Source organism: Ceratotherium simum, chromosome 8 (genome assembly GCF_057802395.1).
Source record: "Ceratotherium simum simum isolate JZ-2026a chromosome 8, ASM5780239v1, whole genome shotgun sequence".
In the NCBI taxonomy this organism is placed as follows: domain Eukaryota; kingdom Metazoa; phylum Chordata; class Mammalia; order Perissodactyla; family Rhinocerotidae; genus Ceratotherium; species Ceratotherium simum.
In genome coordinates this window covers 67342999-67368850 of record NC_141907.1, presented here as the reverse complement: position 1 = coordinate 67368850, position 25852 = coordinate 67342999, and the positions used below count along the sequence as shown (strand labels likewise).

The 25852-nt window shown below is 40.6% G+C and overlaps 1 protein-coding gene across 2 annotated transcripts in view; it reads left to right on the top strand.

Moving 5' to 3' along the window:
- TMEM150C (transmembrane protein 150C) overlaps positions 1-17405 on the top strand; it is a 91900-nt gene extending 74495 nt beyond the window's left edge. The window contains exons 6-9 of one of the 2 annotated variants that reach the window (XM_087434501.1): positions 7114-7241; positions 10362-10539; positions 15158-15392; positions 15695-17405. In XM_087434501.1, coding sequence (XP_087290627.1) covers positions 7114-7241; positions 10362-10539; positions 15158-15366 — 515 coding nt within the window. In that variant the 3' untranslated portion in view covers positions 15367-15392; positions 15695-17405. Of the gene's footprint in view, positions 1-7113; positions 7242-10361; positions 10540-15157 lie in introns of both variants that reach the window. The other variant, XM_087434500.1, reaches the window with a different exon arrangement.
- The last annotated feature ends 8447 nt before the right edge of the window (positions 17406-25852 follow it).

The following is a 25852-nucleotide window of genomic DNA, read 5'->3' as shown; positions in this document are numbered from 1 at the left end:
CTAGACGAGATGAACTTAATAGATATAGAGAGAGCACTCTATCTAAACACAGCAGAGTATACATTCTTCTCAAGCATGGAACATTCTCAAGGATAGACCATATGTTGGGAGACAAGGCAAGCCTCTATAAATTTAAGAAGATTGAAATCATAACAAGCATTTTCTGACCATAATGCTATGAAACTAGAAATCAACCACATGAAAAAAACTGAGAAAGTGACAAAGACGTGGAGACTAAACAACATGCTACTGAACAATCAATGGATCACTGATAAAATTAAAGAAGTCAAAAAATATCTGGAGACGAATATGAAAACACACCATACCAACTCATATGGGATGCAGCAAAAGTGGTCCTGAGAGGGAAACTCATAGCAATACAGGCCCACCTTAACAAACATGAAAAATCCCAAATAAGCAACCTTAAACTATGCCTAACAGAATTCGAAAAAGAAGAACAAACAAATTCCAAGCTCAGCAGAAGGAGGGAAATAATAAAAATTAGAGCAGAAATAAATGAAATTGAAACCAAAAAAAAAAACAGTAGAAAGGATCAATGAAACAAAAAGCAGCTTCTTTGAGAAGATTAACAAAATTGACAAACCCTTAGCCAGACTCACTAAGATAAAAAGAGAGAAGCCTCAAATCAATAAAATTAGAAATGAGAAATTACAACAGATACCACAGAAATATGAAGGATTATAAGAGAATAGTATGAAAAACTATATGCCAACAAATTGGACAATCTAGAGGAAATGGATAAATTCTTAGACTTATACAACCTCCCAAAACTGAAACAAGGAGAAATAGAGAATCTGAATAGACCAATCACAAGTAAAGAGATTGAAACAATAATCAAAAACCTCCCAAAAAATAAAAGTCCAGGACCAGATGGCTTCTCTGGAGAATTTTACTGAACATTCAAAGAAGATTTAATATCTATCCTTCTCAAACTATTCCAAAAAATAGAGGAAGATGGAACACTTCCCAACACATTCTATGAGGCCAACATCACCCTGATACCAAAGCAAGACAAGGACAATACAAAGAAGGAAAACTACAGACCAATATCCCTGATGAACATAGATGCAAAAATCCTCAACAAAATATTGGCCAACTGAATACAGCAATACATTAAAAAGATCATACACCATGATCAAGTGGGATTTATACCAGGGACACAGAGATGGTTCAACATCTGCAAATCAATCAAGGTGATACACCACATTAACAAAATGAGGAATAAAAACCATGTGATCATCTCAGTAGATGCAGAGAAGGCATTTGACAAGATCCAACATCCATCTATGATAAAAACTCTCCAGAAAATAGATATAGAAGGAAAGTATCTCAACATAATAGAGGCTATATATGACAAACCCACAGCCCACATCATACTCAATGGGGAAAAACTGAAAGCCATTCCTCTGAGAACAGGAAAAAGAAAAGGGTGCCCACTCTTGCCACTCTTATTCAACATAGTACTAGAGGTTTTGGCCAGAGCAATTAGGCAAGAAAAAGAAATAAAAGGAATACAAATAGGCAATGAAGAAGTGAAACTTTCCCTTTTTGCAGACAACATGATCTCATATATAGAAAACCCTAAAAAATGCATTGGAAAACTATTAGAAATAATCAACAACTACAGCAAAGTTGCAGGGTACAAAATCAACCTACAAAAATCAGTGGCATTTCTATATGCTAATAATGGACTAACAGAAAGAGAACTCAAAAAGACAATCCAATTTACAAACACAGTAAAAAGAATAAAATATCTAGGAATAAATTTAACCAAGGAGGGGCCGGCCTGGTGGCACAAGCGGTTAAGTGTGTGCACTCCACTTTGGTGGCCCGAGGTTCAGAGGTTCAGATCCTGGGCGCACACCAATGCACTGCTTGTTGAGCCATGCTGTGGCAGCGTCCCATATAAAGTAGAGGAAGATGGGGATGGATGTTAGCTCAGGGCCAATCTTCCTCAGGAAAAAAAAAAGGATTGGCATTGGATGTTAGCTCAGGGCTGATCTTCCCCACAAAAAAAATTTAACCAAGGATTTGAAAGACCTATACAATGAAAACTATAAGACATTATTGAAAGAAATCAATGAAGACATAAAGAGATGGAAAAACATCCCATGTACATGGATTGGAAGAATAAACATAGTTAAAATGTCCGTACTACATAAAGCAATCTACAGATTCAACACAATCCCAATCAGAATCCCAATGACATTCTTCACGGCAATAGAACAAAGAACACTAAGATTCATATGGGGCAACAAAAGGCCCTGAATAGCTAAAGCAATCAGGAGAAAAAAGAACAAAGCTGGAGGCATCACAATCCCTGACTTCAAAACATACTACAAAGCAATAGTAATCAAAACAGCATGTTTACTGGTACAAAATCAGACACACAGATCAATGGAAAAGAATTGAAAGCCCAGAAACAAAAGCACACATCCACATACAGCTAATCTTCGACAAAGGAGCTAAGAACATACAATGAAGAAAGGAAAGTCTCTTCAATAAATGGTGCTGGGAAAACTGGACAGCCACATGCAAAAGAATGAAAGTAGACCAGTTCCTTTTGCCATACACAAAATGGATCAAAGACCTGAAGGTGAGTCCTGAAACTATAAAACTCCTGGAAGAAAAGATAGGCAGTACACTATTTGTCATCAGTCATAAAGAGATCTTTTCAAATTCCATGTCTACTCGGACAAGGGAAATGGAAAAATAAACAAGTGGGACTTCATCAGATTAAAGAGCTTCTACAAGGCAAATGAAACCAGGATCAAAATGAAAAGACAACCCACCAGCTGGGAGAAAACAGCTGGGAGAAAATACCTGTAAATCATATATCTGACAAGGGGTTAATCGCCATAACATATAAAGAACTCACACAACTGAACAACAAAAAACCAAACAACCTGTTCAAAAAATGGGCAGAGGATATGAAGAGACAACTTTCCAAGGAAGATATACAGATGGCCAATAGGCACATGAAAAGATGTTCAACATCACTAAACATCAGGGAAATGCAAATCAAAACTACACTAAGATATCACCTTACAGCCGTTAGAATGGCTATAATCACCAAGACAAAAAACAGCAAATGTTGGAGAGGTTGCAGAGAAAGGGGAACCCTAATTCATTGCTGGTGGGAATGCAAACTAGTGCAGCCTCTATGGAAAACAGTATGGAGGTTCCTCAAAAAGTTAAAAATAGAAATACCATACAACCCAGCTATCCCACTACTGGGTGTCTATCCAACGAACCTGAAATCAATAATCCAAAGAGACTTATGCACCCCTATGTTCATTGCAGCATTATTTACAATAGCCAAGAAGTGGAAGCAACCCAAGTATCCCTCAACTGATGATTGGATAAAGAAGACGTGGTGTATATATATACGATGGAATACTACTCAGCCATAAAAAAAGACAAAATCATCCCATTTGCAACAACATGAGTGGACCTGGAGGGTATTATGTTAAGTGAAATAAGCCAGAGAGAGAAAGACAAACACCGCATGATTTCACTTATAAGAGGAAGATAAACTAACACATGGACAGAGAGAACTGTTTGGTGGTTACCACGGGTGAGGGGGTTGGTTGGGGGGTGGACATAAAAGGGGAAGGGATGCACTTATACAGTGACCCACAAACAATAATGTACAACTAAAATTTCACAATGTTACAAACTATTATGACATCAGTAAAAACATTTTTAAAAAAGACTTCTTTTTGGCAGCCGTATAGATTATAATTTACAATCTACAAATGAGTTGATGTAGTATTTATTAAAATTAGTTAGCAAAGATCTTGTGTCTTTTTGACAGACTAATCAAAGTTTGAATGCTCAATTATTTTCTTTACAGAATTAGTTATGCCCTTTGTCCTGAATCCACACTTTTATTTCTCCTTGGGGGAAAAAAATCTAAGACAAATTTTTTGAAAGGAATATTATTTTCTTCCCTGGAGAGGTTGTGAGGATAAAGCTAATAGCTGAATGATTTTGGTCACCTAATAGGAGCTGCTCTCCCTCCTTCAGCCAAAACATATTGATTGTCGTGTTCTACTGCAGTCATAAATGAGAACTATCGACGCATAAACAGTAAAACTAAACAAAACAAAAATGAATTTGGCCAGGCACCAGTTTAAAACTGCAATGAAGAGCTGCTCTTTTGAGTTTAAAAAATGAATTAGCTCAAAATAAAAAATTTAATAAAGAAAATAAGCAATTATTCTAATATTTGTGTTCTTTTTAAATTAGGCAGATAAATTAATAGAGGACACATATAGCAAAAGACTGTTCTAAATACTAAAAACAACAGAAGGGTGGGTTTTAAAAAGCTTTTCTAAAACTGTTAATGAAATCCAAAATTTTTAATAAAACTAAAAAATATATCTATTGATCAGACCATTAATGTGGTAAAAATTGGTTAGCATATTTAAAGATGGCTTTGAAATTGCCCTATTGCCTAGAAGTCTTTTTCAAGACTATAATTAAATCACTACTTGGTTGAAAATGGACTTCATAACAGACAGTCTGAATCTGCCTCCATTTAAACCTAACTGTTGGGCTGGCCCCGTGGCTTAGCAGTTAAGTGCACATGCTCTGCTGCTGGCAGCCCGGGTTCGGATCCCGGGCACGCACCAACGCGCTGCTTCTCTGGCCATGCTGAGGCCGTGTCCCACATACAGCAACTGGAAGGATGTGCAGCTATGACATACAACTATCTACTGGGGCTCTGGGGGAAAAATAAATAAATAAATAAAATTATAAAAAAAAAAATAAACCTGTTAATAAAACTCTTAAAGGACCAGAATCTTTATTATTTCCACCATCCTAAAAATTCAGCTAGAGTCTATTTTAAAAGGAAATTATGCCTAGTCTGAGTAGATTAATAATGGAGTTAATAGGTAAAAAGGGCAAAGTGTGGTGTTTGGAATGCAATTCTGGAAGTTAGGAATGTTGGGTTGAATTCCTGTCTTCAAGTAGGTTTCTGTTTCCTGCTTACTTTCATCATCTGTTCATGATAAAATGATTTACCATCCATATTACAAATGGAAAGGCCAGCAATGCTGGGACCAGGGGATGAGATAAGTCCCATGTTTATTGGGGAGAAATGAGTAACACAGAGAATGGCCAATGACTCTCTTCCTCCGGCCATAGTGGAACAAACTGACTGAACGGGTCCACGTGAAGAGCCGTTGCAGTGTCTGCTTCAGCAGTGATTTAGGGCTTAGGCCAAAGTCCCAGCACCATCTTATCCCTCTAAACTAAAAGATAACCACCAGAGAGTTCCCAGAGTAACACTTTTTACTAGTTATTTTTAAAAGAAACGAAATGTGCTGTCTTGGTATTTTGTCATTATGCCCTGACTAGTATCCATACACAGTTCATTACCAAGTGTCTCCCGTGGTACCCTGTGTTGAGGTTTCTGGTCTTAATCTAATGGCTTCTTTATCTGATGATCACTGTGTGTCAGAGTGCTTCCATTCAACTTCTCCTCTCCCTCCTTCCTCCTCCTATTCCCATCCTACAAAGAAATAAGAAGTAGTGCTGATTTTTTCATCCTGTAGGATAGTTATTGTCATTATTAATAGACTTCTGATATATTATAACTCCATTAGGTTGGGAAACTATTGTCAACTCAAGTATAATTTACTAATTTTATGATCAATAGTGGGCATTAGCTGAAACATAAATATGCTAAAAGCTAAATCAGAGCTGAACAATGTGAGATTTCATGAATTATGGTTTATTTCCATTTTGTTTCCCAAATCCAAATATTAGCCAAGTTATATACCACTCTTTGATCAGAAGTACTTGAAACTGAAAGTCAACTCACTGAGCTTATCTTCATAGCTTGAAACTATGCAATTCAGCATACTTGGGAAATGCAAATTTATGAATGGGTCTTCTTTTTTAATGGCTACTAATAATGGCCTTAATCAAGGTAAAACCTTTAGCAAATAATTACCTACTTAATTGCTGTATAAATAGGGTAATTCTTGAATTTCTAATTGTCTTCCCTGCTAAACCTTAATGTCAGAATAAATTGTCTTAGGAAGTAGTAACTGCATTTCCTTATATGTAGATATAATTTATATTAACTGCAAGTGCTTTTTTTATCCTGTGTACACTAACCTCTCCCAGCTATTTGTATGAATATGAAAATAGCCCTGCACTAAGCATTAATAAAAGAGGATTCTTATATTAGAGGCTTGAGTATGGACTGTCCTCAAGGTTACTTTTAGAAGCAGGGTTTGAAATCTAGGTAACTTCCTTCATTCTCTCTTCAGATTCTTCGAGAACAATTTGCTTCAAAAGATAGAGTGGTCTTTTAAAATGAGTAATTAATATCATGTGGAAGAATTGAGCTTTCTCAATATAATCAGTATGATTTTTAGTGCATACCAACCCCCCAAATCTGCTATCAGATTTCATATTTTGGTTACTGTAACTGCTCTAATTTGGATTACCCATCTTTGTCCTTTGACCGTGAACTCCCCCAGGTAGAATCAGAGGGAAGTGGGAGTAAAGCAGTAATGAAGGGCTTTGCCCACTGGCCTTTGTCTTCTTTCCTATCCCAGGAATGATTTCTCACACAGGGACCAGCAGGTTTGTCAAGATGGGGAACTTTGTCTTCCTTCCCATGTTTCCTGCCCTGTGTGTTCTAACACCGTTAAACTCAAGGATGACAGAATTGGGGAATTCTCTTACCGTGGGCTGTCTGTGCCCGTCTTATTTGTTGTGTGTCCAGCCTCTGCGGTGTTCTCCTAAGCCCGTCTGTCAGAGCTGACCTTGTTTTTTGGAAACTCGGAGAACAACACTGTTAACAGTTCTATCATCCTTGCATCACCCAGATAACATAGAGCACAGCTGCTTCAACTCCTCTCCTCTTCCCCCAGGTTAGGTATAATAAAACATCCACATAATCATAGGCATCGCCTGGAAAATTTCCTTAAAAATTGTCTGTCATTTGAGAGACTTAAAAATGTACTGTGGTGATAAGTTTAGTTTTGCACATTGTGGCTTTAGAACTCTGCCTTATAGTCTGGGTGTATGATTTAAGGTTTTTAATTTTAACATTTGTTGTATCCCCAGCTCTTGTGGTAGCTGTTCTGCGCTTCATACAACTGAAACCAAAGGTTTTAAATCCGTGGTTGAATATTAGTGGATTGGTGGCGCTGTGTCTGGCTTCCTTTGGAATGACCTTACTTGGTAATTTTCAGGTACTTCATTTGGCCTTTTTCACCTCCATCTCACACTTCACCTCTATGATTATCACAGCCACTGAGGTATAGTCACTATATGGCCCATTTAATTCTGCATGAATCTTAAAAAAAAATGCTAATAGTGGTTCCTAATATGCACAGGTTCTCCAGCAGTCAGCCCTAATGGTCTTTCAGCCTGGTCTCCCCAAGTTCACATCACACATGTGGGGGTGCTCACTATGCACTGGAAATACAGCACAGCTATTGCAAAAAGTAGCTACTAAAATAGCTTTATATTTTTTACAAAGGATTTCAAAGTACTTTATACTTTTTTTCATTACAAATGGTATCCTAATGTACCTTTCTAGAAAACTAATAGGATCATTACCTTTCTATAATTAAACACTGAACATCCTTTTTGGATGAAAGCTTGCATTTCAGATTAGCAAGCTCCCACGGGCGTCAAGTTTGAAAACCCAGAATTTCTCTAAAACACCTATGACTTGTGTAAAGATATACTAACACTAACTCTTCTTTCCAGAAGTTTAGAAGCCCAAGGTCACAACATTTAAGAATACATTTTCTTGCCAATACCATCACCCAGCTCTTGACCTGAATGACTTCATTTGTAAAATAGGCAAGGAGACCCCCTGCACTTTACAGCTGGTGTCTGATTTCCCTGCCTCCACTCCCTCCCCAGCATGCTCCAACCTCTGCTATATGTTGCTGCTGGAAGCTTCCTCCTTGTTGTCAAACACCAATCCTGACACTTCTCTCCCTGTCTAATGAATGAAATCCAAAAGGCATAAGCATTCAAGAAAACATGGTAGTGGATTTTCTAAGACTGTCTCTTGTCCTAGCCCTCGGTCCTGATAATTCACTAAACCAGGATGACTTGTTCCCCAAGACTTCCCCTGGCACATAGTAGCAACTCAGCATTTCTAACTTGATGGGTTGTGACAGGCAATCCCACCAATTCCCTTAACTTTTCTAGGTCTCATCCCATATCAAGCTAGACAACAAGAAAGCTGCATTCTTAGAACATATTGGCTAGGACGATAAATTATCAGGAGAATATTTGATAGTTTATCCTGTTAAGCTCCAAAATGTTAGGGCATGGAGCATTTTTATTGAGATTTTAGTGGGAGTCTTTCCTCCACTTACCTGTCTGTGCGGCAGGTGCTGGCATGTTGTAAAGTGCTCAATACCTGTCATTTCCCTCAAGCAGGGGTGGGATGGAAGTTACTGAGTAGGTGTTTTGTTCTTTACTAAAGTCCTAGAAGAATCCCAGAGATTGGGATGTTCTGGTGAAGCACAAGTATTCAAAACCATGAATGAGGAACACTTTCTGGAATATCTACAGAGAATACACAAGAAACAAATAATAAATTAGTTGCCTGAGGGGAAAGCAGGTGGCTAGTACATGAGATGGGAGACAGATTTTTCAATCTATACTCTTTTTATAATCTTTAAAAGTTAGGTTAAAAATAATAAATGAATAGGCTGTATGGTATGGAAAACCAGTTTTTGAGAAGTAAAATTTTATTTGAGGAATCACTATTTAAAATAAGTTTCGAAAGTATGTCTTTTGAACTAGGAGGGAAAAAAGTGGCTTCTTCCAAAGAAGAAGAAAAAATCCTACAGCGAAAAACAATAGAAAAAATTGTAAACGGAAAGTAATATTGATTTTATACAACCATTATTCGCAGACAAATGTCAAACAATAAAACATCCGAAGGCAATAGCAATTCAAAAAAATATTTTCACCATATTTTAAAGCCATTTCTTTAACAATTGACTTTATTTTCCTATATGTGTGATTTAAAATATATGTAATTAATAAAGGTGTTTTAAGTGACATATATTTTTAAATATCACTGGGTAATGATTGGGGAGTTTACATCTCTAACCCCCAACTGAAATAACCCATTAACCTTTAACCTATTAACTCTAACCCCCAACTGAAATAACCCATTAACCCTTTAACCTATTAACTCTGTAAAAGTCTTAGGTCTCCAGATATGGCAAAAGCCCAGAGGTGGAAATTTTCTTATAATAGGAAAACAGAACAGAACAAAATCCCATTAACAATGAATTAGTCAAATTACATAGGCCAGGGCCGGCCCTGTGGCTTAGCGGTTAAGTGCGCTCGCTCTGCTGCTGGCGACCCGGGTTCGGATCCCGGGCGCGCACCGACGCACCACTTCTCTGGCCATGCTGAGGCCGCGTCCCACATACATCAACTAGAAGGGTGTGCAGCTATGACATACAACTATCTACTGGGGTTTTGGGGGGAAAAAATAAATAAATAAAATCTTTAAAAAAAAAAAAAAAAATTACATGGGCCAGTTTTGTAGGACTGAAGAACAGCTCAAGTGTTCTTAGTTGTCTATGCCAATGAAATCTTGACCTGCTTAGAATTGGTCCTCCTCAATCAGTCAATACAAAGCCAGATCCCGGGTCTCAATTTCTTAGTCTAGAAAACAAAGTTTTGGATGTATGTTTGTAGAAACTTTGACGTTTCCCTTTTTTGTGTAACTCTCCTGCTTGTGTGTGTGTGTGTGTGTGTGTGTGTGTGTGTGAGAGGAAGATCGGCCCTGAGCTAACATCTGCCAATCCTCCTCTTTTTGCTGAGGAAGACTGGCCCTGGGCTGACATCCATGCCCATCTTCCTCCACTTTATATGGGACGCCGCCACAGCATGGCTTGACAAGCGGTGCGTCCGTGTGCGCCCAGGATCCAAACTGGTGAACCCCGGGCCGCCGCAGCGGAGTGCATGCACTTAACTGCTTGCGCCACCGGGCCGGCCCCTCTCCTGCTTTGTTCCTTTTCCTTTTCCGCAAAGCTTTTCTGGAAAATAAATTGCGAGGAATAGATTACCCCTGCCTGTATGACTTTTCTAAACAAATGTTTTCAGTTTTGGGGGTACTATTTATTTCTCCTCTTCCCTTCAGAGTTCAAATCTATTGAGAACAGACACAAAGAGCCAGTGGAGATGAAGGACTCTGATCTTTCTAAAATCCATCATACCATTGGTTGGATATCCACGTTACCTAGTCTTTCTCCCTCATGTATTCCATTGGCTTGTATGTCTTCTCCAAATGGGCCTCCACACGTCATTATCTGTTCATCCCATAGCTCACGAATGATGAAGAAATCCATAATGTTGGAACTTCCTTGACCTTTGGATTTGGCACGTTGACCTGCTGGATCCAGGCTGCATTGACACTCAAAGTCAACATCAAGAATGAAGGACGAAAAGTTGGAATTCCACGAGTTATTCTCTCAGCATTTATCACTCTCTGTGTGGTCCTCTGTATCCTTTGAATGTGAAAAGGTTCTTTGCCAGTGAGATTAAAACACAGATAACTTGTCTGTGAGAAAATGAGAAAATTGCTGTTCCTAGCTGGTTAGGATATACTGTCAGATCATCTCAGAATCTTAGATAAAACAGAAAAGTAAATGGGTATAAAAACAAACACTCTCAGACCTATTTTTCATGCCAAAGAGAAGGTGGAGAACTAAAAATAAAACAAGCTCTGCCTTCTCAAGATTGTTTTAATCTATAGGAATGGTGTCATGCATTCTCCTTATCACCAATGAAGTAAAAGTTTCCCTTTCTTGGGGCTGGCCTGGTGGCTTAGCGGTTAAGTGTGCACGCTCCGCTACTGGCCGCCCGGGTTCGGATCCCAGGCGCGCACCAACGCACTGCTTGTCTGGCCATGCTGAGGCCGCGTCCCACATGCAGCAACTAGAAGGATGTGCAACTATGACATACAACTATCTACTGGGGCTTTGGGGGAAAAAAAAGGAGGAGGATTGGCAATAGATGTTAGCTCAGAGCCGGTCTTCCTCAGCAAAAAGAGGAGGATTAGCATGGATGTTAGCTCAAGGCTGATCTTCCTCACAAAAAAAAAAAAAAGTTTCTCTTTGTGAAAAGCATAGAGTGCATAACCAAATGAGAATTGTAATTTTTTTCCCCTCCATCTTAAAAAAATGTTAACATGTGACTTTGTTAATGGCCCTGTTATTTCATTTAATTTATTAACTCTAAAATGAATTTCAAGGAACAAATATATTTATATCTTTCAGGAAAATAAGTAAGCTTTTCTGGAAAACAAATTCAAGAACCGCTGCATGCATAGTTGTCCTAAACAAATATTTTTGAGGTTTTGAGGTGTTACTCATTTCCCTTGCTCCCCTCAGAGTTTGAACCAATGGAGAACAGACACAAGGAGCCATATGGGGATGAAGAAGTCAGCCTTTTTTCCTGGTAAACTTGGAAAGGAGAATGCCACAGGCCTCCTATCTCACACCCTGGGATTCAGCTTATCCACCCAGGAGCTAGCAGAGAAACCGGGGAGAGGCAGAGGAGAGCCAGCACTTCACTCAGCTTAACCTCAAACAGATCCCAGAGAGAGACTAGTCTGGGATGGAGCACAGTGACCCCATCTACTGGTAGCACGGCCCAGTGGAAGCTGGCCAATTCCACTCCCACCAATCACATTAGTCACTCATTCCGTGGTGATCATACGTGTTTACTCCAATAGGTCCTCAGGACACCAGAGAAGAAGGGAATAAGTTTCCTAGATGGTAGACTGTATAGTCATGCCCTATGTGATGATGTTTTGGTCAATGATGGACTACATGTATGACAATGGTCCCATAAGATTAGTACCATATAGCCGAGGTGTGTAGTAGGCTATACTACCTAGGTTTGTGTAAGTACTGTAGGGGAGGAAGAAAATTTCCTCTACCCTTCTAGGTTCTTCTGGCTGGTCTAAGAATTCAATTGACATGAGACAGATTAACAGGAGAAAAACAAATGTAAGTTTAATGACATGTATATACATGGCAGAAACCAGGAAAACTGAGTAACTCACCAAAATGGCCAAAGCGCTCACTTTAAATACCATCCTCAGCTAAAGATAAAAGAAGATGCTGGGGGTGGGGAGAGTCAGGGACTTCAAAGGGAAGGAAGGCAATTCACAGGTAGGTGAAGAGGAGCAAACATTTGGAAAACAAGTATCAGTTTGGCCACACGGAAACAGAAGAATACAGAGCGGAGCCCAGCAAACAAGCTTTTCTGGGTTCCTCCCTGTCTACCACCTAGTTCATGTCATGCTAAGGTGATGACAAGACAGGTTTTTTAAAATCTGAAGTCTTTTAGGCAGTTAAGGGGGAGGTAACAAGAAAAACTTTCTGAATCTTTTGTTTCTTAAAAATAATCAGCCTAAAATAATCCTCATGTTAAAGAGACACATTTGAGGTGGCAGATTTTGTTCACTTCAGTACACGCTATGATGTTTGCATAAGGACGAAATCGCCTAATGATGCATTTTGCAGAATGTATCCCTGTTGTTAAGTGACGCATGACTGTGTAGCTACCACAATTACACATCTTCAACCATGTAATAGCCAATATTTATTGGGCACTCATAATGTGCTAGGGGTTATTCTAAGCACTTTAAATGTATCAACTCCTTTAATTCTTGCTTAACAGGTAAGAATAGTGAAACACAGAGGTTAATTTATCCCAGATCACACAGTGTGTGCTGATCTTGATTTAAACTCAGGCTCAGGTTTGTGCTCTTAACCACTGCACCATCCCTCCTTGGAAAGGTGGCTTTAAAATATGAAAACATTTAGCATTCAGAGACGTTCTCTAGTTAGGAGTATTTGAAGTCTTTTATTTCTTCTTCCCTCACAAACTGCCATTCAGTCATTTTACTGGTTGCCTGAAGTTTGTTGGGGAAGAGGGAGAACCTTCCCCCACCCTTTCCCTTAAGGTTCTTATGGCTGGCCAAATAATTAAAAAGGCAGGTTAGCAGGAAAAAATAAAAGAAAGTTTAATAACATATATACATGGGAGAAACTCAGAAAAAAACTGAGCAACTCGCCAAAATGGCGGAGGTTCTCATCTTAAATACTATCTTCAGGTAAAGACAAAGGAGGATGTTGGGGGTGGGGGCTTGGGATTTCAGAGGGGAGGAAAGCAACTCACATGGAAATGGAGAAGCAAATGTTTGAGAATGTGGCCTGAGAGACAGAATTGAGAGACAGAATTGAGAGACAGAATTTCAATAAGATGGGCTTGTTGCCTTTCTTATCATACTATTTTACATTATACTATGGTTACTCGTGGTATTAGCTCCTTCCTGGAACAGGCCTTCTATCTTAAATTGTTTTAGGCTGTTAGGCAGAAGGCCAAAGTTTCTTTCAGAGTCTTTTGTTCTTAAAAATAATCAAGGCAAAGAGACATATTTTGGGGTGGCCAGTTCTGATCCCCCACAAGTTCTACAGTCACGTTAGATAGACAACATTTAAGGACTTGAAATTCAAGCCAAAAAACTTGCTACGGCTAGCAACCTGATAAAATATTTTATGAGTAAAAAGGTCAGAACTCTGTCAGTATGAGACTTGAACGATTATCCCTTTCCCATTAACTTAAGTAATAAGTTAATATAGCTTTGGCAATATTTTGAACTCTCGGTCAAAAGAATATGTACAGACTTTATTCTGAGTTTTGAGCTTATACCAAAAAATTCTGATCCATGTTGTTTCTGAACACTTGGAACCATTTCTTGGTTCCCAGGTGAATGGATCCAGGCCTAGTCAGGAGAGCAAAATTTGGCAGAAGTAGTTTCATATACTCTTACTTTCTGAAAATTTCCCAAGATTTTAAGTCCAAGTTCTGAAGATAGAATTAACTCTAAGGGAGCATTTCTTTTTTGTTTTTTGCACTTTATTTTTTATTTATTTATTTTTGTGTGTGTGAGGAAGATCAGCCCTGAGCTAAGATCCGTGCTAATCCTCCTCTTTTTGCTGAGGAAGACTGGCTTTGAGCTAACATCTATTGCCAATCCTCCTCCTTTTTTTTTCCCCAAAGCCCCAGTAGATAGATATATGTCATAGTTGCACATCCTTCTAGTTGCTGTATGTGGGACGTGGCCTCAGCATGGCCAGAGAAGCGGTGCGTCGGTGTGCGCCTGGGATCCGAACCCGGGTGGCCAGTAGCAGAGCACGCGCACTTAACCGCTAAGCCACGGCGCCGGCCCAGAGCATTTCTGATTTTTCTAAATAAATGTATTTAGTCCTTAGCCTCTTGGCCTTTCACTAAAGCATGCTATGAACCTTTCTCCTTCCCAGCTCCTACCTTCATATATACTGGGGTGTGTGTGTGTGTACATACACACTCCATATGTGTTCAGGCATAGGAGTTTCGTCTGTTTATTGTTTTTTGATTTGCATATTTTCATTTGGGCACAAGCTTAAATGTTACACCAGGAATGAAAGTGGCCTGTACAGTGCTGTCTGAAAGACAGTAGTGAAAACTAGACAGAAGAGGAAGAGGAGCCACTTAGACATTATTGGTAGCACTGCAGAGACAAGTGCGGCTTATATGGGGGTAGTTAGCAATTTGCTATGTTCAAAATTGTTTCTGCAGATATAATGATGACTATGAATCCATAGTCATATGCAGTGATTTTTAAAAAGATAACTTTATTTTTCCGGCCAAATTACTTTGGAATTGTAATCCTTTTGCTAATCTCAGTTTGTTAGGAAGCCTTAGAGTATGGCTGTTGACTGTATGGCCTGGAGTCAGAGGCCTTGCATTTGAATTCCAGCTCCACCAGTTAATACCTGTGTTACCCATTTGGCCTCAGTTTCCCTACTTTTAAACAAACCGATGATGATCATAGGATGTTGTGAGGATTAAGTTAGATTTTCCATGAAAGTACCTAGAAGCAAGCCTGGCACAAAGTAAGAGCTAGTAATGTTATCTTGTATTATTCATCTTGATGTTGGTGTTCAGCAGCTCCGTCGAGCTAAAGGGGGACAGCCAGACTTTTTCTGTAACCTGTCTCTGCCCTGAAAAGAGCCCAGTTCTAATGTGACTGATGGGGGTACTTTCCTTGACTGCTTCTCCCCAGACTTCATCCTCATGGCCCAAGGCATCCACATGTATGCAGCCAGGGTCCAGTGGGGCCTGGTCATGTGCTTCCTGTCTTACTTTGGTACCTTTGCTGTGGAGTTCCGGCATTACCGCTACGAGATTGTCTGTTCTGAGTACCAGGAGAATTTCCTAAGCTTCTCAGAAAGCCTGTCTGAAGCTTCTGAATATCAAACCGACCAGGTGTAACCCATCAGGTTTTCCTTGCTGGCGAGGTGGGTGTGACAGTGGGGGAGGGGCTAGGAGGACACACTCATAGGACTTGACACATAACCTCATGACACATTTTACACACACACACACACACACACACACACACACGTTCATGGCCACATTTGCCAAATAAGCTTTTCAGGGCAGGTTATTTCTTTAACAAAAAAGCACAAGCCCTTACGTGTTGAAATACAGGCTGTTACACTGAAAATATATGCACGACAGAGCAAGAAGCTTGTGCATGATCACCTCTCTTCCCCTCTCTCCCAATTCTCCCTGCTCTTATTCTCTTCACACATTTCAGACATCGTGATCACCCTACCACGGAGTAGGGCAGGCCAAATGTAACGTGGGAATAATGCCAACTCCCGAAGTTGCCTTCAGATCCAAAGGGCTTGGAACCAGCTCATGAGGAAGTTCTGAATCTGGCACTAAAACCCTTGAATGGATAGAGTATCATCTAATTGGATGGAAACTGTATGAAGACGTAACCTGTGGAAAGGCATGGGATCAAGGATAGAACTTTCCCACAAAAGCTCCCTTCATCATTGTTCAGGGGTTGGCTGCGTGGAGTCAATGAAAGGCATATGCTGCAAACTGTGAGCGTGAAGCCCACCACTGCGATTTGGACCTTACTGTGACTGAGAAATATTTCCAAATTTGAATATTTGTAGGGACGTGGTCTGCCAGGAATGGAAGAAGATGGGGGCAGCAGGGATGCGGTTTCGTTTTTGCTTCCATAGTATGCTATGTACAGTTTTTGTTTTCTATTTCATAGTTTGCCTTCTTTTTTTCCTTTATGTAACTACCACGGGTCTCTCGAGGCCTCTTGGATGAAGAAGATGTAGGCCAAATGCAAGAGCTGAGCTGGTTTTGGGTTCAACCACGATAAAAGAAAAAAAGGCTTAATTTGCTGCTTTTATGTTTGAAGCTAAGAAAATGTTCAAGGAAAGCACACAGAAATATGTGTAGAGGTCATAAAAAGAGCTCCTGCTGGACATTTATAAAAGACAGGAGTTTTAGAGCATCTTGCTACAAGTCCACATCAGGGGACAGTTTCTTAATATGTATCTATAGCTCAAATTTAGTATTGGGGGGTGCAGTTAAGGGCTTTTCATACTTGGAATTTGTAGAAGCCAATTAAAAGATTACCCTCTCCCAAAAACAAATTGGTGCAGCTGGTCCCCTACTGCCCAACAGGTAGTTCCCACCTGCCAAGGGTTTACAACTCAAATTGTAGGCCTGGGCTTTCGAGGCTGTGCTTCATAAAGAAGAGCAGACTTCTGAATTCAAAATGTGCTGGAGTGGGCCAAGCTGACAGACCCTCCATGAATGCACTTTGTTTCAAGAAATCCCCAGATTTACTTCATAGGGGCCTGAGATTTCATGGAATATAATGTGAAAAACATTGTTTTTTAATTCAACCCAAGCTCTGAGCTTCTTGAGGAGAGGGGTCAATGACTTCTCATCTCTATATTTATCCCCACCTCCTAGCACAGTGCCTGGCACATATTAGGTGCTCAACAAATGTCTGTGGAATCAAATTGTTGGTCATTTAGGGTAGGAAAAAGGAGTATCAGAGAAAGACTCAAAGATGAGTGAGAGAGAACAGAAGATGACTGTTTCATGCAAGACAGGAATGGAAGAAATCATGAACAAGGGTCAGATGGGGGAGTGAGAATGCGTATAAAGAGTAAAAAATGTGAGGACAAGAATCAAGCAGAGAACAGTCTCCTATTAAAAAGGCATCTTACTGTAAATAGTCCAAGGTGACATTTATTATTTTTGAATACTGCTTTTGGTTTTTTGTTTCATTTTTATATTTTAAAGATTTTATCAGAGAACAAAGATTTGTGAAGTTTCTTTTACTCTACACAATCCAAATTAAACAGCTTTTGGTGATGCACTGTACACTTCCTTAGGAGTATATCTAATAGCACATTTTAGCAGAATCAAGCAATGACTGGCATTATTCATTGGGATCTGACCACTAAATAAAATTCTTTTATGCCGAATTGTGATTTGTCTCTTACACTAACATTTCTTCTCTAAAGTTGAAGCATATATAAACTCAATCAGACATTAGGTTGAAAATGAACACTTCAGTGTTACATTGGTAGCATATTTCTGCGGTGTTTTCCAACACCAACAACCAATTCTCTGGTTCTCTGGACACCAACTGGGTGTCCTACTGTTCAGTTCAGTTCTGACACTAACTACCCAAAGTTATCGTCAGAGCCCACAGGTCTAAGGGCTCAGTCCCACAAGACTGCCCTCACTCATTTCAGATGCCAGTCACAAGTATGGGTCCCAGCTTACCCACACTTCTGTCCAGCTAGGCTATAAAATTGGTGGGTTCCCACTACTCTCTTCCTTCCCTTTTAGGTTCAATAATTTGTTAGAACAGCTCACAGAACTCAAGAAAACACTTTACTTCCTCTCTCTGTTTATTATGAATGATATAACTGGAGAACAGCCAAATGGAAGAGATGCTTAGGGCAAGGAAGGGGAGGGATGCAGGGGCATGCCGTCCTCCCAGCCATTGGGTGTGTTCACCAACCCAGAAGCTCTCTGAATCTCACTGTTCAAGAGTATATAGAGCTCCATCTCACGCACCCTCCCTGACCCCCTTCCCAGAGGTCAGTGGGTCAGGAGGTCTAATCACTTGGTCTTTCTAGTGACCATCTCCATCCTGAGGCTGTCTAGGGGGCCCACCCTAAGTGATCTCATTAGCATAAACTCAGGGGTTCATTATGAATAACAAAAAAACACTCCTATCATTCAGGAAATTCCAAGAGTTTTAGCACTGCTGTGGCTGGAACCGAGGACAAAGACCAAATACATTTTTCTATTACATCACACATATAGATAGAGATCAAGATTATAGAAGCTCGTAGGAGTTAAGAACTACTAGGAGGCCAAGACCTGGGGATCTGCATTTGGAGTGAGCATCCCAGGAGGATTCAATGCAGACGGCTCAGAGAACAAGGTTTGAAATACACTACGTTTTTTGATAGTCCAGCTAAACCTCTTGAAAACGAAAAATTCCCCTCCTGGTTAAGGGAGAAATATTTTAAAAACAATGTTAACATTTTAAAGATTCAATAGTTTTTTTTGGCCGGGCTGGTGGCGCAAGCGATTAAGCGCGCGTGCTCCGCTGCAGCGGCCCGGGGTTCGCTGGTTTGGATCCCGGGAGCGCACCGATGCACGGCTTGGCAAGCCATGCTGTGGCGGCGTCCCATATAAAGTGGAGGAAGATGGGCAGGGATGTTAGCCCAGGGCCAGTCTTCCTCAGCAAAAAAAGAGGAGGATTGGCAGATGTTAGCTCAGGGCTGATCTCCTCACAAAAAAATAAAAAGATAAAAAAAAAATAAAGGTTCATTAGTTTTTGATTAAATGAACTGACAGGTAAAGTTTTATTACCTGTGTTATTTATTGAGTTTTCTTTGCCCCTGGTATGGGAAAGTAAAACTTTTGTATCTTGAAATTTGTAATCTACTGGTTATAATGGAGACTGGAACACCACTGTTTGTTTTTGTCCTGAGGCATTGTGTCAGAATAGGCTGGGTTTTACTATCCCAAAATAAAACTAATGAAACAAAAGTTCATTTCTTATACTAGATATCTATCCAGGGTTAGTAACGGGGCTCTGCTCATGGCTATGACTCAGACTCTGGCTGATAGAGGCTTCATCTCAACACACTGTAGGGAAGAAAGAAATTTTCCTCCACCCTTCTAGGTTCTTCTGGCTGGTCTAAGAAATTGATATGAGACAGAATAACAGGAGAAACATCAATCAAAGTTTAATAACATGTATACACGGGAGAAACCCAGGAGAACTGAGTAATTCACCAAAATGGCCAAAACCACCACCTTAAATACCATCTTCAGCTAAAGACAAGAGAGGATGCTGGGGGTAGTGGTTTGTGACTTCAAAGGGTAGGAAGGCAATTCACATGGAGATGGAAAAGCAAACATTTGGTAAACACACGTTTGCCATGCCTTGCAGAGACAATGGGACATGGAGAGGACTTTGATCAAATGGGCCTTTCTAGGTTCCTCCCTGTCTCCCACACCTAGTTCATATTATACTATAGTTATCTACAGGGATAGCTCTTTCCTGGGACAAGCCTTCTACCTTAAATTCTTTTAGGCAGTTAGGGGGAAGGTCAAAGTTTCTTTCTGAGTCTTTTGTTCTTAAAAATAATCAGCCCAAAATAATCCTCAAGCCAGAGACACCTTTTGGGGTGGCAAATTCTGCTCCCCTACACACGCTTCCACAATTGCTGACGGCCAAAAAAAACCGGTGACTGCTCACTGGTTCTTAAAGCTCCTGCCAGGAAGTGATAAACATCACTTAGCTTACATTTCATTGGCTAGGGCAAATCACAAGGCCATATCTGAGTGTGGCACTCCTATCATGTGCCCAGAATGGGAGAAACATTTGTGAACAGCCTAGTGACTACCACAGGATTCACAGTAAGTTTTTAAGACTCTTTTGGCCATTGTCATTCCTTTGAAATGGGAAATCCAAAGAATTGGTAAAGAACCCATCATCATACAGAAATAGAGAAAAGGCGCCATCCGTGGGGTTGGGATAGAGGACCAAATTACAAGTATGAGGAATCACCCAAAAATAATAATGAGAGAAATGCAATTCCACTGAGCCTAAGGACTCTTGGCCACATCTAAAATGTGTTATGTTCCCCAAAGTAGTGGGAACCAACAGTTTGGGGGAAGAGAAGAATTCCACATATGAAATAAGTTGATTTTCACAACCCTCAGTTCTCTATTAACATTCCTCCAAGTAACGGTTCCAAGAAACAACAAATATCCAAATCTGAAGTCCAAAGGAGGGAGGGGGGGTGAGGAAGCTAGGTCTCTCACTGGAAAAGCAAAGATCTTTCAATCAGCATAAAATATGCTTTTATTTCCCCATCTTTAAGAAAAAAATCCATATTTGCTGTCTCCAGTCCTTCTCTCCCAATTCTCTCTTGAATCCACTCTAATCATGTGCTTACTCCTACCACTTCCCTGGAACTGCTTTACTCAAGTTCTCCAAAGAGCTTGTAATGTTATATATAACGGTTAGTTCTTTGATACCTCATCTAGACCCATAAGCAACACTTCACAATTTGATCACCACCTCCCTACCTAAAACATTTTCTTCACTTGGCTTGCAGAACATCATGCCCTCGTGATTTGCCTCCTGCTTCACTGTCCACGCCTCAGTCTCCTAGGCTGGGCCCTCTTCTCCCTGACATCCTAATACTGGAGTGTCCCATGGCTGAGTCCTTGGAACTCTTCCTTCCTATCTACACTCGCTTGGTGACCTCATCCAGTCTTCTAGTCTTAAATATTGCCATAGACTGACCTCTCCCAACTTCTCCAGCTCAGACCCCCATCCTAAATGCCAGACCTGCATATTCAACTACCTCTGTGACATCTCCACTTGAAGGGCCATCTCAAGTTTAACAAGTTTAACAAGTCCTGATCTTATTCCTTTAAACTCATTCCTCCCGGAGTCTTCCCATTTAAAGACAACTCATTCAGTTACTCAAATTGAAACTTTAAGTAATCCTCTCTCTCCTTTCTCTCACACTCCACCTCTGCCAGCAAATCCGGTCTGCTCTACCTTCAAATTATACATAAACTATAAAATGTATGTTACTAAATTTATAACATAAAATTATTTATATAATTTTGTTATATATATTGTCCACTGCTACCATCTGGTCAGAGCTACTTCCACCTTTCCTGGACTTTTATAATAGCCTACAAAAACTAGTCTCTCTGCTTCCATCATCTGCTCCCTTCAGACTGTCTCCAACACAGCAGTCAAAATGATATTGTTAAAAGCTAAATTAGATCATCATCATTCCTCTGCTTAAAACCCTCCAATGGCTTCTCTAGTACTCCAGTTAAGAACCCCAATCACTGAAATGCCCTACAAGGCCCAACAAGACCTGCCTCTCCACCTTTCATTCTCTGTTCCCATCCCTCTGCCTCCTTGTGTTCCTCCAACAACCAGCCAAGCTCTGACCCCAGGGCCTTTGTACTTGCTGAGACCTCTACCCTGGAAGACAGATCTTCCCCCAGATATTTAAATTTCTCACCTTCTTCACCTACTCAGATATTACCTTCTCACTGAGGCCTCCCTGACCTCTCAAATTCAATGCCTGCCCCCAGTCCACCCTAGCACTCTTGCTCTTTCCAGCTGTATTTTGCTCTATAGCATTTTTAAAACATGGTCCTGTGATTAGTTAAATTTCTACCATGAGCGGCCAGCCTGGTGGCATTGCGGTTAGGTTCGCACGCTCCGCTTTGGCAGCCTGGGATTTGCTGGTTCAGATCCCGGGCATGGACCTATGCACCGCTTATCAAGCCACGCTGTGGTGGTGTCTCATATAAAGTAGAGGATGATGGGCACGGATGTTAGCCCAGGGCCAATCTTCCTCAGCAAAAAAGAGGAGGATTGTAAACCAATGTTAGCTCAGGGCTAATCTTCCTCAAAAAAAAAAAAGGTTGAAAATTCTACCATGCATAATGCTAACACGTTTTCCTTATTTTGTTATCTCTCTACCCCTAAAATGCAAGCTCCATGAGGACAGAGATTTTTGCCTGCCATGTACTCAGCACTTAGAACAGTGCCTGGCACATAGTTAAGTGCTTGATAAACATTTTAAAAATAAATGAATGACTGGTAGACCCCCCACACCCCCATTTTTTAAAGATTTAGTCTCTTAAACACGAGCTGCTCAGTGTTCAGGGCATTTAGGAAACAGTGGTAACGTGGTTAGATTTCCGAGGATGCAACTGTCCTCCTGCTTCTCATAGCAAACAGCTTTCTGTGTCTTAAGGAGGAAGTCCTAGATTATAAAAAGGGTTATTTCTTATGATGTCTGTAGCAACTAGTACACATTAAATACCCAAGTTCCACATAGCACCTGAAATAATCCTTATGCAAACTCTGTGTCAGGACCTGATTTCCTCTCATGCAGCTTCAAAAATAAAACAGTGGGGCTAACTGGGTCCTTACCTGAGGAAAATTGCATATATTTCATGTTTTTAAGACAAGAAGCTGAACTGACCCTGTAGGTCATACTCAGATTTTTAAATTTAACTCATCAAAAACTCTCCCTACAGATTAAAGAGCTTTTATAAGACTAATGAAACCAGAATCAAGATGAACAGACAACCAACCAGCTGGGAGAGAATATTTGCAAAAGATACATCTGACAAGGGGTTGATCTCCATAATATATAAAGAACTCACACAACTGAACAACAAAAAAACAAACAACCCGATCAAAAAATGGGCAGAGGAAATGAAGAGACACTTCTCCAAGGAAGATACACAGATGGCCAATAGGCACATGAAAAGATGCTCAACATCACTAATCATCAGGGAAATGCAAATCAAAACAACACTAAGATACCACCTCACACCCGTTAGAATGGCTATAATCACCAAGACAAAAAACAACAAATGTTGGAGAGGATGTGGAGAAACAGGAACCCTCATACACAGCTGGTGGGAATGCAAACTGGTGCAGCCTCTATGGAAAACGGTATGGAGATTCCTCAAAGAATTAAAAATAGAGATGCCCTATGATCCAGCCATCCCACTACTGGGAATCTATCCAACGAACCTGAAATCAACAATCCAAAGAGGCTTACGCACCCCTATGTTCATTGCAGCATTATTCACATAGCCAAGAAGTGGAAGCAACCTAAGTGTCCCTCGACTGACGATTGGATTAAGAAAATGTGGTATATATATACAATGGAATACTACTCAGCCATAAAAAAAGACAAAATCGTCCCATTTGCAACAACATGGATGGGCCTGGAGCGTATTATGTTAAGTGAAATAAGCCAGAAAGAGAAAGACAAACACTGTATGATCTCACTCATATGTGGAATATAAACCAACACATGGACAGAGAAAACTGGACTGTGGTTACCAGGGGCAGTGGGGGTGGGGAGTGGGCACAAGGGGTGAAGGGAGTCATATATATGGTGATGGACAAACAAAAATGTACAACCCAAAAATTTCACAATGTTAGAAACCATTAAAACATCAATAAAGAAAAAAAAAAAAAGAATTATGAGGCTCCAAAAAAAAAAAACTCTCCCTACAAATGCTGTTGGGGTCAGGATAAGGAACAAGATGTAGCTGAATGAATATTTCTGTAGGAAGCGGAACTAAGGGATTTATTTAACAGTCAATATTAGAATAACATCTAATACCACTAGATTTTTGTAAACCAAACTGAGATTTGTAGCCAGGGATAGTTAAGAGAAGCTAGAGGAAAAGGCTTTGACTAAACACAGGAATAAAGTCGATTCAGGGACTAGAAGTGCTCCAGAGACATGCTTTTTGCATTGCCCTGGTAGGAGACAGCTTTCTCAAAAGGGTGGACTTCCATATCCTATCCATAAACATTACCATTACTTGCCCTTGAAGCTTTAAGTACTACCCTTTTCTAGTATGAAACCTAAAAGCACTATACCTCTTATTTGTAGTCTTTTTCTATTTCACTGCATTTTATTCTGTAGGTAATAATGAACTCCTAGAGTTTCAAGCACAGGCTGTTAAGAATGGCAAGAAAAGAACGAATTTGTGAGGCACTATGAAAAAGCCAATGAGCGTCATTTGTTGCCTATGTAAGGAGGCTGAAGGGGAAAGAAAAATCAAAGACATTCTGAGGTTTCAAGCCTGGATGATTGGGGAGATGGGGACATCTGCAAAATCTAGGAAGATAAGAGCTGCCACTGTTTGGAGGGAGGGAGAGGGAATCATGAGACAATCTTGATGCTCCTAACTGCACACTCCAGCACAGGCTCTTTAAAAGGCTAGCTGTGCTGAAAGAGATGAATCATCTGTCCACTGCTTGGTACCATTTGATTCACTTGGAGACTGTTCCAGTTACTGTGGCTGCCCAAGAAGTTATGACAAAATGTAGTGGCATAAAACAACCATTTTTTATGCTTACAGATTCTGTGGGTCAGGAGTTCAGGCAGGGCACAGCAGGCACAGCTTATTTCTGCTCCATGATGTCTGAGTGTCAGCTGGAACACTTGGGTGTTGGAGGCTAGAAGCACCCAGAGGCTAGTTTATTCATATGTCTGGAGATTGAGGCTGGCCATCAGCTCGGGGCCTCAGTTCCTCTCCACATGGTCCTCTCCACCTGGGCTAATTTGAGCTCCCTCACAGCATGGTGGCTGGCTTCCCCAGAGCAAGTGTTCAACCCCCAGCTCCTGAAAAAAGGATATAGAAGCTGTATCCTTTTCATAACCCAGCCTGGAAAGTCACAAAGCATCACCTCTGTTGTCCTCCTGGTCGGAGCAGTCATAAGCTCCCAGCCAGATTCAAGGGGAGGGAACACAGGCTCCCACCTCTTGGTGGGAGGAATGTCAAAGTCACATTGTAAAGAGAGCATGCAGGGTGACATCAGCGAAAATGGAGAAGTAAGGAACACCAAGTCTTTCCCTCCAAAAAAAGCAACAAATAGACTGGCAAAAACTGTCTGAATCAACTTATCAGAATTCTGGAAACTAAGTAAAAGCTTACAGCAACAAGGGGGATGCTTAATCAAGAAAAACCAGCTGAACCTCAGTAAAAACAGAGTTTTGTGGTTTTAACTTACCTTGGTGGATCCCTGTTCCCAGCTCACTGGTGGGCCTTGAAAATAACAGCCTATACAGGTAAGAATACCACAGGGAGCAGAACAACGGACCTCATTTGTGAAAAATTGTGGTTGGTTGTTTTGAGGTGTGTATTAGTCAGTTCAGGCTGCTATAACAAAATACTACGGACTGGGTGTTTTAAACAAGAGAAGTTTATTTTCTCACAGTTCTGGAGGCTGGGAAGTCCAAGATCAAGGTTCTGGCTAATTTGTTTTTTGGTGAGGGCTCTCTGGTGTCTCTTCCTTCCCTTATAAGGACTTTAATCCCATAGGATTAGGGCCCCACCCTCGTGACTTCATTTAACCTTAGTTACCTCTTAATGGCCCTATCTCCAAATGCAGTCATACTGGAGGTTGAGGCTTCAACATATGAATTTGAGAGGGAGACGGTAAGGGTAGGGGACACAGTTCAGTCTATAACAACCTGTCTGGTGGCTCTTTGGAGGACTGGCTCAAAGGATTTACCTTTATTTTGTCTCATTAAGAATCCTGCCAGTGCTGAGGCAGCTACCCAGGGGCATTTGTCAAAAACGTTTAAAGACAAATGTATTAGTCACAGCTAACCAAAGCAATAAATAACGGTTGGGGCAAACAATAGACTAACCAAAAAGCTTGAGAGGCAAGAATGGAGAATGAGATGCTTTGGTAAACAAGGGCTTTGAAAAGCTCCGACAGGGGCCGGCCCCGTGGCTTAGTGGTTAAGTGCGTGCGCTCCGCTGCCGGCGGCCCGGGTTCGGATCCCGGGTGCGCACCGAGGCACCACTCCTCCAG